This window comes from Apus apus, chromosome 18 (assembly GCF_020740795.1).
Source record: "Apus apus isolate bApuApu2 chromosome 18, bApuApu2.pri.cur, whole genome shotgun sequence".
NCBI lineage: Eukaryota > Metazoa > Chordata > Aves > Apodiformes > Apodidae > Apus > Apus apus.
The window spans coordinates 7,641,889-7,659,719 of NC_067299.1; the positions used below are offsets into that span (position 1 = coordinate 7,641,889).

At 38.6% G+C, this 17,831-nt stretch overlaps 1 protein-coding gene across 2 annotated transcripts in view; it reads left to right on the plus strand.

Moving 5' to 3' along the window:
- Positions 1-17,831, plus strand: part of RABEP1 (rabaptin, RAB GTPase binding effector protein 1) — a 47,296-nt gene that overhangs the window by 16,276 nt on the left and 13,189 nt on the right. For both annotated transcript variants that reach the window (XM_051635755.1, XM_051635754.1), the window contains exons 2-8: positions 2,737-2,865; positions 4,957-5,160; positions 5,972-6,132; positions 12,639-12,758; positions 14,221-14,356; positions 15,141-15,319; positions 16,439-16,564. In XM_051635755.1, coding sequence (XP_051491715.1) covers positions 2,737-2,865; positions 4,957-5,160; positions 5,972-6,132; positions 12,639-12,758; positions 14,221-14,356; positions 15,141-15,319; positions 16,439-16,564 — 1,055 coding nt within the window. The remainder of the gene's footprint in view (positions 1-2,736; positions 2,866-4,956; positions 5,161-5,971; positions 6,133-12,638; positions 12,759-14,220; positions 14,357-15,140; positions 15,320-16,438; positions 16,565-17,831) is intronic.

Genomic DNA, 17,831 nt, shown 5'->3' on the forward strand with positions numbered 1-17,831 from the left:
CTTTTTGAACACTCTGTTATGTTGGGGGTTGATTGTTTCTTTATTGAGGTTTTTTATACATAACTGCTGGACTGTAGAGAAGGGTAATACTGTAAATGCAAGTATTTGAAGTTTAAATTGCATTTCCTGCTTGGTGACTCTGCCATCCCTCTTTCTGTTTGGACGGGAGGATTTAAATAGAATGAGTCTTGTTCCCCCAGCTTAAAGCACTGGAATTTTCCACTTTTGTGCTGTCCCCTCTTCTTTCCATCCTCAGAAAAATCAGCTCTCACCTTTGAAAGGAAAACAACTCATTGCTTTGCACAACAGCTTCCTGATGGGAGCAGTAGCACAGCTGCTGCTGTCCCTCTGAAAGAAAAATGGGAAGGGAAACAAGTAAACAAGGAGTGCTTGAGTCCTGGGGAGGGATTTGACTGAGGTCTGCAGTTGATTTGTTAGCTTTCAGAATGAGTAAGTATAGAATGAAACATTTTTTGGTATGGTCTTCAAAAAAGTGTTTGCAAGGTGAGTGATGTCCAGATTCCTCTTTGATTGGTTTTGAACGTGTGCACGTGGCTTCAGGCCTCTGTGGTGATAACTTTGGACACTGAACAGTGAGGCTGCACCTGCAGGGTTTAGCAACCTGCCTGTAGCCATGGTATCACTTAGGTTTTAGTGCCTCTAATAGTTTCAAGAGCTGGAACTGTGAAACCAAGTCCACCCCCTTAGAGCAGAACCTGGCTTTTGGTTGCTCAGAGGTGTGAAGCAGCCGCCCTGCGCGGCGGCTCTTGCTAGGAGCTGCTCCCCTGAGGCTGCACCAGCAGCTTTGGCAGCATCATCCTCTCTCAGAAGTCAGCAGGGAGTGGAAATCTAGGCAAACCCTTTCCCTTTGGAAGACTTCAGGAAGAGATCAAAAGGGCAATTCTTAAGCCTTGGGAAGCATTTTTGCTGCCTGGGCCTGGCTCCGTGTGTGCTGTTTTTTTCCAGGTTTTGATCCAGCCATGTTCCTAATTCATTGGAAGCTTTGCCCTCAGTGTGTCTTCTTTGCTACAGTTTTCTTTCATTTTCTGGAGAGTACTCCTGTGCAGTTGGCACTAGCCAGGCAGGGGTTGCTGGCCAGAAAAATTGTATCGGTCTTTAAAGTGATAAAAAAACAAAATGTGGATTTCAGTAAAAAGCAACATTAACAATTCTTCAGTCCTGTATCTACATTTACCTTTTGTCTGATACAGAGTTGAACAGATGAAGTTCTGTATTTTGTAACACTGTAAGCCTTGCCTTCATAACCAGCAATCAGTAAAACATACTTGTGCTTTTAAAACCTCCTTCTTTTTTTTTTTTTTTTTTGGTCTGCTCTTACTCTAAGTCATCTGGTACCAAAAAGAAAATATAACTTGCCCGATTTCAGTGGCATTGGCCATCCAGGGTTTTACCACTGTAAGCTCCAGAACTGATTCCTCCTGTTTGCAACTCTAAATGTTTGATGCTGCTGAAGTCCTGTAGCTTTAGTGCAGTGTTTCCACTGCCTTTTTTTTGGTGGGAAGTATGTTGGGCATGATATGTAAATACTGCTGATGGATCAATATTTTCTGTATCTAGTCTATGTTTTATGGAGGCTATTATTGAAAAGAGGTGATCAGCTTTGTACAACAGGGTTGGAACATGTGCATAAAATGCTTTTGCAGAACAGAGGGAGAATTATGTAGAGGAACAGTACTTTCCCAGAGCATTGCAGCATGGAGATGGATTTTTTTTCTAGCTCTTCTGGCTTTTGTTTCTGTATCGTGTTTGAATTCTGAGGTGTGCAGTATGAAACTGGCACTTAAACCAGACCTGCACTTCTTGAGGTGCAAAGGAGTTAATATTCCACATGAAGATCAGAATTACAGAGTCAGTGGTTACGTGGGGTCTTTACAGCATCATAGAATGGTCTTGTGTGAGGGTTTGTTCCAATAATAATGGCATTGTAACAATCTTTACTTGTCTTTTGGAGTTCTTACTCTTCCCTGTTTTGTTGCACCACCTGCTAATGTGGCACACACTGGAAAACACTGTGATGTTTGTGCCTTAAGGATTTTTATCTGCTGGAAATAAGGAGAGTTTTATCTTATGATCAGTTATTTCTCCATGGATTGTGATCATTTTCTGGAAAACCTCTCTGAGCATGGTTGGAGAAACCTCCCTTTGGTGAACATGCAGAACTGAAGACAGGAAAGAGGAAAGATAGGGGCATCTAATTTTTAGCTTATGGCTTTTTCTGTGCTTTGTTATTCCGTAGTTGTTAGCTTAGCAGCTGTCACTTTGTTTTCTTTGACCTCAGCCTTTGCATTGTTCAGCTTTCACACGCTGTTCCAGTCCCTGGTGACTAAATTCCCAGTGTATTGGAAAGATGCACCAATATAAGTAATTCTGGTGCTGGGTTGTTTTTGTTGTTGTTGTTTTGCTTTGTTTTTTTTCCCCTAGCTTTATTGTGTATACAAAATTATGGTTTTCTATAACTGATTGTTTTCTGTAGAATTCACTGCCACGTGCACCTCTGGCACTGTGAAGATGTCTGTTACAATTTGGTGCTATAGTCTTGAGAAAACCTGTATTCCCTTGTTGCTGTAAGGAATCTGACTTACTTGTCCTGATTCATCATGGAGCAACAGCTGAGCTAATGAATAAAGATATTTTCAAAAGAATAAGCCCCAAACCTCAAAGTTGGAGAATGGGGTAACGTAACTGTTAGTGACAGATCTTCTGTTTTATTTTTAGTTGCTCTTCTACAACGGGTAGCAGAATTGGAAAAGGTCAATGCAGAATTTCTGCGCACAAAGCAGCAGCTTGAGCAAGAATTTAATCAAAAGAGAGCAAAATTTAAGGAGTTATACTTGGCTAAGGAAGGTAAGTTGTAAATTCTCTGAATTATTCTAACGTTTAATTAAATGTGAGCTTCAAATAATTCCTGTGTGAAGAATAACCATTGTAATGCCAACTGCTGCTCCCCATTTGCCTATACATAACACATGCTTTCTCTTTTTTTGGTTTAATTTAGCTAAGGATAATGAGTATTTAAGGGAGTTTTCTTCCAGCAGTGGAATAATTGACTGCTTATCCAGCATGATCATTATTTTTGAGTCGCCAAAAATGAAAAAATAACATTAGTCTTTTCAACAGACACATAATAAGACCAAGAGCTAGAAGCAGAGAGTAAAATTCAGTAGGTGGCTATTTAGCTTCCTGGAATGAATTTTTAGAATGAATGTGGAGATTTGCCTGCATGGTTAGGAGTCAGCAGAGCAACTTAATGTACATGCAGAAACACCAGCTCTGAGGTTTAATACTGACATTCTGAAGTCCTGGTGTGCTCATTCTCTCTGAACAGCAGCTGATCTGGTAATTGGAGAGACACAGTCTAGATGATGTGCTCTTTGTACTTAGTGGCTAGCTTTTTTATGTAGTATTAATTTGTCTTAAATTTCCATCTGAGATAGAATGTAAGCAGACAAATGTTATAAAAGTTTTAATACCAGCCAAGGGCATCTCTTCAATAATGTTCTTTACAGGAAAATTGGAATCATATGAGCTCAAATATCTGATGAAGAATTGGAGAGTAGAGATAGCTGCTGTTCTGAGAGCCAAATTGATTTATTTCTAATCCTGGTGATTTTCCTGTCCTTAACATATGAAAGCAGAGCCAAAAAATAATGCATTGAGTGCAGCTGCTTGTATAAGCTTATGAGAGGAGCAATACAGCAGGCATAATGAAGATCAGATCATACAGGCCTATTTCTTTGAGTTTCTAGCAGCTGGATGGAAGGAAATTTAAGTTACAAGACACTGCTGAAGAGATCAGCAATAATTCTCCCTTTTTCAGAGCAGCCAAAAAATAGAAAATAAAAATGAATTGTAACAAGCAAAAAAAATAACCCAACTTTCACATGTGAAAGGATGCCAGAGATTTTTCCTTTCCAAAGCTTTTTTTCCCCCTCCTTATTTTCCAGGACCCTTTCTTAAACATACAGTGGGACTGTTGCAGCCCATCCTTTATACTGTCAGTGAATAATATAAATGCTCCAAGATCTTTTTACATGAGGTTTAATGCCCTTTTGAGTACCCTGTTAGCTCTGAGTTCCATATTTTTTACCAAGAGGCAGGGTGTTGGGCACCAGGATTGATTAAGCATTTTGGTTCTGAGGAAAATCCATGTGAGATAGCTGGCTTTTTGTTGTACACTGGCCAGATATTTCTGCTAAAAATGATTGTCATTGATATAGGCTATGTGGGCATAAAACTGTATTTTGTGTTAGTGCTTTTAGAGTTAATTGTATAATAAGCACAAAACTCTACAAAGTATTTCAGATTAACTGAAAATTCAGGAGGATAATGTGAAGTTAGTTTCCTTTCTGTTTCTAATTGCAACAATCAGACTAGTGGATGTTCCACTGAGTGTATCCCTTTTTTCAGTAGAAGCTTACTTTTGGAAAAGCCTCAGTAAAGAGCAAATTAGGCTGCATAGTTTTCTTATGTGAGCTCCACACAGTGGCCACAGAGGGTTTCTGTTCAGGAAATATGAAGTGTTCTGTCCAAATTCAGGACCAGCTTGGTGCCCAAAATGAGGGAGGAACTATCTTCCTGTCTGATCTTATATTTTCCAGATTTGTTACCAATATGAGTTAAATAATAATGAACTAATTAAAAACACAGTTGACTTTCATCAGGTATATTGGCTGATAGGTTAAATCTACAGTGCCTACTTTGTGGCTACATCCATGAAAAGGTGCTTTTTAAATAAAAGGCAAGGGCAAATGAAGTCAAGCAAAAACGTTCCCTAAAGATACATGCCAACATTTGTTCAGTCATTATAGGTAGATGCTTAATATCAGTGCTTCCTTGACCTACTTGTTGCAGCTCTGTTCTTTGCCAGAGCCATTCTGGATATTTTTCAGACTGAATTTATTAATCAAGCTAAATGGAAATAATACTTCTTTTCAGAGGACCTGAAAAGACAAAATGCAGTGCTGCAAGCAACCCAGGATGATCTGGGCCAGTTGCGGACCCAGCTGATGGAAGCTCATGCTGAAATGGAGAACATCAAAGCTATAGCTACTGTATCTGAGAATACAAAGCAGGAAGCCATCGATGAGGTGAAGAGACAGTGGCAAGAAGAAGTAGCTTCTCTACAAGCTATCATGAAAGGTAAAAACCAGGCAAAATGCTGTCACTAAGAAGAAAGACTTCTTTAGTGTGTGTTCAGTGATTTGTGCCTGCTCTTGCACAGAACATGGATAGCTGCTTTTCATGGCTTGGTGAAACTGTGCTGGATGAAATGGGTGGATGAAAGGTAGGTCCTAAGTTTGTGAAAAGGAGCTTGGTGGTTCTTTTCTGTTGTTATGGGGGTAGAATTTAGGAGGAGTCATGGCAATGAGATCTCCTGCATATGTGCAAAGCATTTTTGAGTGAATGTGATATTTCATCCTTCTTTAAAAATAAGCATAATGCATATAATTTGACAAGTCTGAAAACAGCTTTAGGCTGACAGCATGGGTCTCTTCTGTGTAAACATGGTTCTGCTGTCAGACAGTTAAGTGTCCCTGCAGTACTAGCACATGTACTTTTCCCCAGGCTAGTGGCTGAACATGCTGCTCTGTATCAGTTGTGGCTCTTCTTTGTTTTTCTGGATAGTTCTGAGCTGTTCTTTGTAATGTTGGCATGTTCCACAGCTGTTGAAATTTCTAAGACAGACAGTTTGTGAGAAACAGAATCCAGGATGTAACCTGGGGACAGACTGTTGCCGTAACAGGCTTTTTTCTTCAAGGTTCACAAACAGGATCACAGCATCCTCAGCCTGTTGGCTGTAGGCAGGTTTTCTATTACATGAATATGCTTTTCCCCCAGAGAATACAAATCCTCAGGTATATTGAGCACACAAATTTATTTTAATTTATGATCTACATAGATACCTGACTGGATGGAGATGGAGTTCCTAAAGCTCTGGTTTTTATTATAGAGACTGTTCGTGACTATGAGCTCCAGTATCACCACAAGTTGGAGCAAGAGCGAGCTCAGTGGAATCAGTATCGGGAAAATTTCGAACGGGAGATAGCAGAGTTAAGGAGGAGACTGTCTGAAGGTCAAGAGGAGGAAAACCTAGAGAATGAAATGAAAAAGGTAGGCTGCAATCTAGCTCTTCAGTTTCTGCTTCAAGGTTCACTTGAGTTGTTATGCATGAGTTCATGTCTACGCCCTGCTGTGGTTCCTCAGAAATACACAGATGTGATCTGCCAACTTTCAGCTCTTTGTTTGTGGAGGTCATCATGACCTGCTCCTGCATTTGAATCCATAAAGGTGTTGCACCTGATTCTGTGGATTCTGTAAGAGGTTTGCACCTGAGAAGATGGTAGGGTTTGTCCTTCAGCTTGTCAAAGTGGGAGACCTTGTAAAGTCTCTTGTCACAACGTTGAATGCACTCAGTAAAGCCCCCTTGAGATTTTTCTGGATTGACTGCAGACATAAAATTTCCTTTACACTTCTGCACCTTTATTTCTTTTCTCACATCTTAAGAACTTACTTTGAGATGTTTAATGGGCACCATATTTAAAATGTCTTTGGCTTTCTTTAAGGTAAGCCATGTTTGGGCAACACGGTACTACTGGCTCCCTAGGAAATACAGAACTTACTGTCATTAAAAAACAGGCTCTAAGGGATGAAAAATTGCCCTGGAGTTTGGAATGATTTTGTTGTTCTTGTTGAAAGATCTGTGACTTAGAAGAGTTCACAGAAGTAGATTGAGGTTGAGTTTGGATTTTTTTTTTGTTGAGTTTAAAGATTTGGTGTATTTTTCTTTCAAGCAGGAAGGAGATCCAACCTGTCATAATAGATCAATGTTTTGGGATCTTTGTTTGCTGTATTATAAAAACTTGCATTTAAGTGAATTTGTCTTCCCAGCATGCTTACAGTAGTCTCTTAGGTATTCCAAGACAACTTTTATGTAATAAATGATCCTATATTCAATAAAGAAAAGAGCAAAAAGAGCAGACCAACATCTGATAATCCACCATATCACTGCATTTCCTTGTTCCTGCTTGTTGTCTGCTGAAGAAATGCAGTATTGAATATCACAAGCATTCCACAGAATGATTAGTTTACCTGTTTTAACTATGTTGTAAAAAGCAAACAGTATTAGTGTTGCAAAGTGGAATTTTTTTTTCTGAGACTTATAAAGAGATTCTTGGATATTGCTGGTTGTAGTTGCCCAGTTGCTGTTTGGTGTTCAGTGAGACTGTTCTTAGTGTCATCCTCATTTATAAGGGTAGAAATCAGACTAAAGCCTATTTTCCAATGTTCAGACTACAGAATTACTGCTACTGGAATGTTAAGGCATCTGTTTTTAAGAGGTTTTAGCCCTATTAAGATAAAAAAAAGACTTCAGTTTGAAGGTTTGAAATTGAATCAGTGTGGCAAGTCTTGTAGAAACAACCCAGAGGTTCATAGTGTGAGAGTCCTGGCAGTGCCTTGCCCAAAAACTGCTAATAAGGATTTTTCAGAAGACAGTCTGTCTTGACTGGGAGGGTCTTTGCAATAACTAAAATCTCAGCATTATTAATTTTTTTAATCTGAATGTGCTGATCAAGTAACAATGGGAGTTGCAAGGTGCTCAGATGTCAGGGCAGCATTACTATGTGCCAGGGAGCATTTAGAAGTTTAGTGTGGCAGATAAATAGCATTTCCAACTGTACTGCTTTAAAAGGAAAATAAATATCCCCTGTGATCCTGAAGGAAAAGGTGATTGGTTTATTAATATGTGATTGATATGAGCTCAGAAAGCTTTATAGGGTTGTAAAGCAGAAGAATGTGTACTTTATGTAATAGGAGGGGGAGGGGGAAATCTGGTCTTCAGAGCACAGCTTGAAATAATTGCTTAAACTGCTTTGCATGGGTTTTTTAATCTACTTTGTCATTAAACCTGTGAGTTTTTTCCTTGAGGAGACTAAGAATTAGATCAAAATTTGGAAAAGGACATTCCATTTTGCCTAAAAACAAACAAGCAAATCCCAAGCCCATACAAGCTGTGTTTGGATAGCAACATAATGAATATTCATGCCTCAGCAGTCTGTGCAAAAAGAGGAATTTTCTTGATCACTTGGGATGTGCTATTTGAAGACTTGTGATCAATTCCTCATGCAAAATAGCATTTCCAGCCAACAACTTTGCATTTATCCTCCATCTTTATATGCTCCATGATAAGGATGGATTTAATTTGTTTTAAGGCATAAATTTGGAAAGAGTTTTGAAAAAATATCTTTGTCTTCTACCCAGTTCCAAGAAATCTACAAACATGTCTCCAAACAATAGACATTAGGAAGAAATTCTTTAGTGTGAGGGTGGTGAGACACTGGAACAGGTTGCCCAGAGAAGCTGTGGGAGAAGCTGCCTAGAGAAGGCCAGGTTGGATAGGGCCCTAAGCAACCTGTCCTGTTGGGAGGTGTCCCTGCCCATGCAGGGGGGATTGCATCTAGATGATCTTTAAGGTCCCTTCCAACCCAAACCATTCAGTGGTTCTATGTCAAAGGAGTAAAAATTAAGAAACAAGTTATTTTGCTCCCTGGGTTCTATGTAGATGCTGTACCAGCATATAATACATTTCTTCAAACTAGCAGAAAACCATATCACTGTCTAGCATTCTCAATGAGAGGTAAGCTGAAAGGAATAGATAGAACAGAGACAAGATTGCAAGCTGTATGTTACAGTCCAGGATGCTAAACCTAACTTGGCTCTCTTGATGGGATAATATCTCTGGTTGTGTTCAATTTGGCCATAAAATCCATTGTAAACTACAAAGAAAGTCCATGAAATTTAGTACTGCATCCACAAAATTGCTAACTATTAATGCTTGTGGCCTGCATGCTTTTTCCCCTGAAAGAGGTGAAGGGTAGATAAAAAATACTGCTTCAAATTCTGTAAATATCTCTTTGAATTTAAAATTTATTCATTTGGTCGAATGTACATTTTTGGTATCAGGCTTCCAGCATGCAGGTTATTTATCCTGGTTTGGAAGCACTTAGAGCAGGTGGGGAATGTTTTAATAAGCATTGTATTTTGAGCTGTATTTACTAGATTGTGACTACTTTGCCAGAGGTATCCCAGTCCAGCCTGCAAACCTGGCTCTCTGTATTCTTGAACATCCTTTTTTTGGAACGTGTGGCTGGTGAGTCACGTGCACTTGTCTGGAAGCAGCTGTTTTGCTTTTCCATGTAAATCTATTTCAAGTTGGAAATTGCCAAACATCTGTAGAAAACTTGTGGGTTCTGTCAGTTTTATCATAAAGCCACAATTTCTAAGAAATCTGGGCTGGAAATGTTGTGTGTAGTCTGTAAATCTCCCTTCCCAACTCAAAAAAAGATAAATACACTGTTCTAATTATAAATATGTTACCTGGTGATTAATCTTTGTAAAAATCCCTCTGCCTTCCTGTTGCTTTGTAATACCAGATAAGTTCTGTGTTTTTTGTTATCACAGATGCTAAAAGCAGTCTAAGCCATAGCAGTGTGCAAGTACTTGCTGAGCAATGACTTGGATCCTCTTGGATAATGACTTGGTGGGAATGATTCTTGCACACTGGCAAGATTGGGTTAGTCCTTTTTCTTCAGACCTCATTTTCCATTTAGTAAAGGATCTGGTTTTCAGCTAGAACTGTGATGACTATGAAGACTCTTCTTAGCAAAGTTGTGTCAGTCTGAGTAGCAGAAGTCTGCAGGACAGGTATTTTGCATATAGAAAGATGAAGAAAGCACTGACCTCCTATTATGAAGTGTGCTTGTTAGTCAGGATGAGGGGAAATTGGAAGAGGAGGGTAATCTACTTTCTGTGACAATGGTTGGCCATAAAATCTGATACACAGTAAGCTGCTTTCGTTGTTCACAATAAAGAACAGTGGAATAGATTTAGGTGAACTTTAAAAGGTTTACTCCTACTTCAAAGAGAGATTCTCAAATTCTGTCTGTACCTTTTCTGCCTTTCTCATCTTTAAGGAATAAATTCAAGTACAGTACTTGCCTGAGATTGCTCCAGCCAGGTTTTTGTTCTTCTGAAAATATTTGTTGGAGTAACAGTGAAGGCCATGCAGCATTGCTGTAGCCAGCTGTCAGTTTTGTGTGGTGGCTGGAACTCACCTGTAGCCTGTTCCCTCTCTGGAGTCACCTTCACACCGTGGTCTGCAGATCCCTCCGGCCGCTGTGCTGAGGGAAGCAGGTTCTGCTGGGGCAGAAATAATTTTAGTGCTTTGGTTTTGATTAGGTGATGAGTAAATACCAGCTGATAATGTGTAAAAACTTGGGTTTTGACAGTCAAGGTAGTTTGGGAAAAAATTAGAAGAAAATAAACATTTTAAGAATCACACGTCTGGAAGAGCCTGAATAACACTTTTTGACACAGGAAGCTGAAGCTGCAGCACCTCTTGCCACATGTGACAGTATCTTTGTGTAACATTTCCCAACACGTTCTCACTTTATTAAAAGTTTGAGGGGGACTTTTAACCTCAGTTTGGGAGTCTCAGTAATTATACTTTACCTTCAAAAGCGGACCCAGTGACCAGCTACAGGCTTTTCTGTGTGTTTGGCTCAGTATCACACTGACCTTTAATGTGGATCCTTCGCCCCACGGCCTCCCCCTTCTTTTCCTTTTTTCTAAAAAAAGGAAACATTTGCAACATGTTGCAACCCTAGTGTCAAACTTCAGCTCTGTTTACTAAGCAGGACATGCTAGAGTAATTTTTCTGTCATGTGGAATTTGATACAGTTTTGTCTTTCCAGTTGGTTGCTGTTAAAACACTCTGCTTTTGCTTGCAGAGAACTTCTGTGACTGTTTCTCTGGGCCAGTTGGTTCCAGCATGAATGCATTTGTGGTTCTAAATTCAGTGTTGAACCATGTGAAATCAGACTGGTGATGAAATATCCCCACAGTTATCATGAATAATTAGGAAAAAGCTTATGCATCAGTCCTAAAAATATTGGGCTATGTTTAGTCCTTCTGAGCTGGCTATATTAAATGAATAGAACTGATGCAATAAATGAAATACAAAGCAATCTTTGAAGTTGAACTCCTGCTGCCATCTGTTTGAAAAATGTGACTGATAAGTTGCTGGCTGCAAGTAACAGGGTATGTATGTACATGTGACACCATCACATGTCCCTGGTATTGAATTCAGTGTCATGTGGTGTCCCTCAGTTTCCTCATGGATTTTATCTGTGCTCTTTGGAGAAGCAAAATAGCAGTGACAAAATGCAGCAGAAGTGAATGAAACATGAATAAATTTCATTTTGTCTGTAAAGTTTTCTTTGAAGCTTTTTGGACTCCAGGGGCCTTGGGGCATTTGTATAATTGACACGTATTGCAATATTTTTATTATTTTGTGTATTAATTTTAAGTTTAGAAAAGTTCCATGGTTAAAAAGTATTGTCCATTTTTCTTCCTGAATGTCATGCTCCAAATACAGGTGTCAATGAGCTTACCAGAAGCTGAAAGTCAAATGAGTAGCCTGCATTCCAGTCTAGATTTAACACAAGACATGCATGGTATCTTTTAGCAGCTGCCTTTGTTGATCAGGTTAGGAAAAGTGTCATCTTCTGAACCTGCAGCTTTGGGACACCACTCTCTGCCTTCCCTCCCCTGCCGAGTTCCTCCAGCAGAAGTCAGGAAACAACTGAGCATTCTGAGCCTTCATACTTAAACCCAACCTGAATTAGGTTGCTGAAATATTTTTTGGTTTGAGGAATTTTACTGTGGCCAATGTTTGAGTGTTCTGCTTGTGGAGTCTATGGGAGCTGTTACTTTCACTTGGAAAGTTTTTAGTGCATCCATGAAGGAAAACCAGAGCAATTCCATGGAGATGTCAGGGCCACCCTTTGACACATGCAATTCTGAATTTAAACTCTGAGCACTATTTCTTATTTTAAGTATCACTCTTATTACCTGGCTCTTTCTTTCTTTTTATTTTTTCCTTGTAGCAGTCTTCTCATTCTGTTGTTTTGCTTTGATCTTTTCAGAACTATTTTTTTTGAAAAATCATGGGGTTTTTGATAAATTGTCTGTATATAGTTTTGAAATATCTAGCGGAGTAATACTGAAAAACAAGGCTACATCAGTAGTAATTTAAAGTTTAAAAAATGGTCTTCCAAAGCAGAACAAAGCTACACTATGCATTACTGTGCAGATCCTCTTTTTCTTAATTTCCTAAGTAAATTAATGGGAAATAATTAACAGTGCAGTTCTTGTGTTTCACTTTTTTTTACACATGCAATGTGGCAGCAAATTACAGGGCAGTTAAGCTTTGATAACAGAAAAATGCACGTATTTTGAAATACCTGACCCATAATTTTTATCCCAGGTATCAAGAGTGATAGATTGACTAACATTCTCTTTAAAACCAGATATCAGTGGCCTAGTCCATACATGGATTTAACATTTATCTGCCTTATATTAATGGAGGAATATCAGTCTGTTGTCCTGGGCATGACTGCTGAACTAAATAAATAGCAATAATATGAGTATGGAAAGTGGAAATTTAGATGGATATTTTTGTTGTCACAAAGATTTTCTCCAAATGTCTCTGATAGTGGCAACTGTTGTGGTGAAAACTGTGGTAATGTGTTATTCATAATTTATTGCATTAACTTCAGGCCCAAGAAGATGCTGAGAAGCTGCGTTCAGTTGTGATGCCTATGGAGAAAGAGATTGCAGCACTAAAGGAGAAACTGACAGGAGCTGAAGAGAAAATAAAAGAGTTAGAAGCATCCAAGGTGAGATGGAGTTGCAACTGTATCCTAATTTATGTCTTGCATCATGCTGGTTTGATGCAAGTAAGTAAAGTCAAGTTTTGTAGGAGAGAACAGGATGGATTGTGAAACTTCATGCACCTTTTCTTCTGTAAATAAATAACATATTTGGCCTGTGTATGTTCTTCTGTCTTTCTGTTTTGAGGGTTGTGTTACATGGATGTGTGTGTTATCTGTGATTCACTTAAATTGCATGGCTTCAAGTCTACTAGTGATAAAAAAGAAAAAGCTCTAGAAAATCAGCTGCTTTGCACCTCTCCAGCAGCCTGGCCTTTAGGTTATTGTTGTGCTTGCAGCCTCAGAAAGATTGGTGAAATTCTTTTAATCTACTTCCATCCAGCATCTGCTGTATTTCATTTTCTAATCCTGGTCATGAAACTGAGGCAATATCACCAGAATTTTTATATCTTAAATTTTAAGCAAGCCTCAGATTCACAGAAACGGATGTTGGTCCATGGGATTTATCTAGCATTTCTGTATTCTTCAGGTATGTCAGAACCCCTATTGAACTTCCTCAGTAGCTGTGAAGGGTAAATAACATCTACATCATTGTAAGATAGTTGCATTTAATGTACTGTTTGATACATAACTGAAGTTGTCTTCTGTAACAAATATTTTGTCTTGAAAGTCAAATGGGCTGAAATAGCAAAGTAACTTACTAGGTATGTATTTTTAAGACATTCAAATAAATACCTTCCTTATGTTCTGGGTCACTTCCATTCTCATTACAATAGATGCTCATCAGTTGCTCTTCAGTTGCTCATCAATTTCTCTTTTCCAACTTGGAGGTCTGGCTGAGCTTTGGGAAAGCAATGTAATTCTTTTAACAGTCTGAAAAATATTACTAGATGGAGAGTGTTTTCCTTCTTCATAGATTTTTTTGTTCTTTATAGGTCCAATTTTTGAGATTGAAATATTCTTAGGAATAATAGTTCTCCAGGTAGTTCTGCTTTTTCACTTGATGTAAATAATACTTCCTTTTCATTGCCAGGATGAATTTGGGGAATGTGAACTTTCACTTCTTGCTTGCTCTCAGAAAGATTTTTTACAATTTTCTTTTATTATCTTCTTAAGAGTAGTCCTTGTCCTGTCACTGCCCTCTCTGCTGAAAAGCCCCCTCCCCAGCTTTCCTGCAGCCCCTTCAGGTACTGGAAGGTGCTTTAAGGTCTCCCTGGAGCCTTCTCTTCTCCAGGCTGAAAAGCCCAAACTCCCTCAGCCTCTTTCCATAGCAGAGCTGCTCTAGCCCTTTCATCATCTTCATATAAGTATTACTTGCACACTGCTAGTAGAGTATTTGATTCCTAGAATTTGACTTCCTTCAGCACCTGCACATTACCTGAAGAGGTGACACCAGAACTTCTAACAAAAAGGAAACTCCTCATGGTGTTCCTCCACTGAGATGGCAGATTTCCCTCTTTTTGTCCAGGTTAAAGAACTGAACCATTACTTGGAAGCTGAGAAGTCATGTAGGACAGACTTGGAGATGTACGTGGCTGTTCTCAACACACAAAAATCAGTCCTGCAAGAAGATGCAGAAAAGCTGAGGAAAGAACTGCATGAAGGTACCTGCCTAATAATAATCCTTTTGACTCTCTTACACTAAGGATGCAAAACCAAACATAGCTGTTCATTCTTGTCCGATTTCTTACTTGAACTGAATTTAAAGGAATTGTGGGGGGAGAAAGCAGTACTTAAGTGTGAAAGCCCTTAAAATGTTTACAGAAGAGTTGAGCGTGGAGTTCTTTTATGACAGAGGAAAACATCAGAGTCATTCATTCTCTCAAGGGATGCTATTCAATTTCTGCTACGTTCTTACAGTATTTCAAACTTCCTTCTTATTTAAGTGATTTTACTGGGGCCTTTTCTTTGTGTACAGTTACCAGCATTCTTTCCATAATGTATTGATATGTCTCCCTGAGGAATGTTGGTTCTGAATGCCTGGTGCTGAAATGGATGTGTAAATGTACGTGCCTGCCAGGACAGCACAGAATCATTGCACAGGAATGAAAACAAGAACCTTCTGGTGAAATAAATAGGGATGTGAGATGTGGAAGGCAGTCTTTTGTGAAACCAGCTCAAAAGAAAAATAAACTTTTAGAAGTCCTGGATGAAGTTAAGGCATTAATCTTCTAATTGGGAAGCCTTAAGCTGTCAGCAGTGCATCCCTAATCACAACCCAACCTAGGGAATTAAGAAAATGTCTTATTTCATATTAAACAATTGTTTGAACAAAGCCTGACTGTTCTTGATGAGAACAATAAACACTTTTATTCATGGAAAAGCTTCTCTTTGGAGAAGAGGTTAAAAAACTTCTGGTTCAGAATGACTCTTTTTATCTGTGAATAGTCTGCCATCTCTTAGAGCAAGAGAGACAACAGCACAACCAGTTGAAACACACGTGGCAAAAAGCCAACGACCAGTTCCTGGAGTCTCAGCGTCTGCTGATGAGGGACATGCAACGTATGGAGATTGTTCTGACCTCTGAGCAGCTCCGACAGGTTGAAGAACTGAAAAAAAAGGATCAGGTTACTTGCTGCTTTCCTTTCTTTTTAAATTTTTATTATTATTTTCTTAATTTTAAGTGCTGTAGATTGAATGTGGTATAACAGGTATGGAAATCGCGTGTTGGAGACAAGTGATTGAAGTGTGTTAGGATTTTTAAAAATAACTGACAGTTTTAATAGAAATTCTCCATTTGAGTGACAGCCAAGTTAGAAACTCTCCATTTGTGTGAATATTTTGATAGTAATAAATATAGTAACTTTGAAAGTAACGTTGCCAATATTGTTAAATGAAAAGGTAATTGTATCCAGAAGTTACTCTTGGAGAAAGAAACAATCATTTATGATGCAAAACATCTGGGTTCAGGATGTTAGGATAGCAAGTTTCACTTCTTTCTAGGTTTTTCCAATACAGCACCTAGCTCAGGCATAATTTAAGAGCTTCATTTTAAATTAGCTTATGCAAGTGATTGTCTATTTGCTTTATGACTTAATGTTCTGTGATGTCTTTGGATTCTTTTTCCATGTGTTATATTCCATTGTTTCAAGCAATCCAGGCACTTCTTGTTTTCAGGTTTTGCTTTAAGGTTCTGCTTGTATAATGGTTGTTAATGAGGCCATTAGTGATCATAGAATGGTGGTGAAGGTTGGAAGGGACCCTAAAGATCAGGGAGGTTCCAATCTCCCTGCTGTGAGCAGAGACACCTCCCACCAGACCAGGCTGCACAAGCCTCATCCAACCTGACCTTGAACACCTCCAGGGAGGGGCAGCCACAACCTCCCTGGGCAACCTGTTATCAGACTCTATACATTGTAGCCAATGTAACATCTACTTTTGTTACTTATTTGGTAATCTCTATAATGAACTCTCTCTATATATATTAAAAATAAAATTATTCTAGGACATGAATTAGCCACTAAACTCAAAAAGTAAGTTCTCATTTAAGTCAAGTTTGGGTGCCTGGTGCGACAACACTATAATTTTAACTAAAATAGTCCTTATTTGACAAATACTGGGTTTTTAACCCAAATGGTATTTTCCAGTGCCTTCTGTGTTAGTTTATCAGCAAAGCTAGTGTCACTACTATTACAGCAAAATTTATTCCCACTTACATGTGTTCATTATCAACCACTGATTTCTAGGAAGAAGATGATCAGCAAAGGCTTAGCAAGAGAAAGGAGGAGAAGCAAAAAGATTCAGATGATGAAACAAAAGCTTCGTCTTCTCTAGCCCAGGAGGAAACCCTTACCCAGCTCTCTAGTGAAGAGGTAAAACAATTGGGTAGATCAAGGCAACTCTGAGCACTCCTCCATTCCCCAGGCTGTTGTTTAGAAATAGAAAAGCAAACTTAGTGCCCTTTAGTATCTGTAGCTTATAATTTTTATCAAGCAATGAAAAATCTTTGGAGATGCACTTTAATATACAAATTCTAATAAAGATTGGAAGACAATACTTTACAATCCAGAGAGATGCTGTTCAAACCTGTAATTTACCTTTTGTGTTCTGCTGTTAAATTCTCTTGGCATTTATAATCACATTCTAACACACCTAAATGTTCAGAATTAAACCAGTTATATCTGAACATTCAGCAAGTGTATTGTAGCTACTTTTCTAACCTGCTTGCTGAATTCTGTACTAACCTTAAACTGGTTAGACAGGTCTGAGATCACCAGTGGTGAAGTTAGCCAGTTGTTCAGCATGTGCCAGATCATGATGTGTGTATCTGTATATATTGAGCTACATCCAGCTGTGTGAGTTGAGCTTTTTGTCCACATCTGTTCAACAAGGAAAAAATAAGCTTTTTTTTTTTTTAGCCAAGCTAATAGCTGGAGCTCAGCACTGAGTTTCTGGGGAAGCTGCTTGAGCTATGTTAGTAAATCCATTATAACAGGTAGAAAACTGCTGCTGCTGGATGTCATTAGTTAGCCATTTGGGTGTTGCAGATGGTCACACATGAGGACAAGCTGAAATTGTATTTGGAATTTGCCTAAGCTTTTCACATGAGCCCACAGGTTGGAATTTGGAAACAGTATCAAAACGGGCAATGACTTGTCCTTTCCTACTACATTTTCCTTGTTTATCTGATCATCTGTCAGGTTCCATTTTGGTTTTGTAAGTCAGAATAGGGACAAAGTAATAAAAACAAACCAAGTTTTGTGCTATAGAAGCTTATGTAAGCTTCAAGAGACTTGAGAATGTGCAGTGTGAATCAGTATTTTGCCTGTTTTATTTAACCTTTTTGAAGGGAAAAAAGTTCTAGACTCTGCCCTTCATTCTTATCAATCATTTATAACAGTTCAGAATGCAGAAAAATGCTCAGAATAATAAAATCTAAATGTAGCTGAGGTCTAGCTATAACCTTAAATCTACAGTAAGGATACAACTTTCTATTCAAATACTGTATTGTGTGCTAACACTTCTGGTTCCAGACATGCAAATGAAAAATATTGATGATGAACAGAAGTTTTAATCTTCTGATGTTTTCTTCAATCTTATTTCCTAGGACAGTCTTTAGTCCTTTAATCACAACACTTA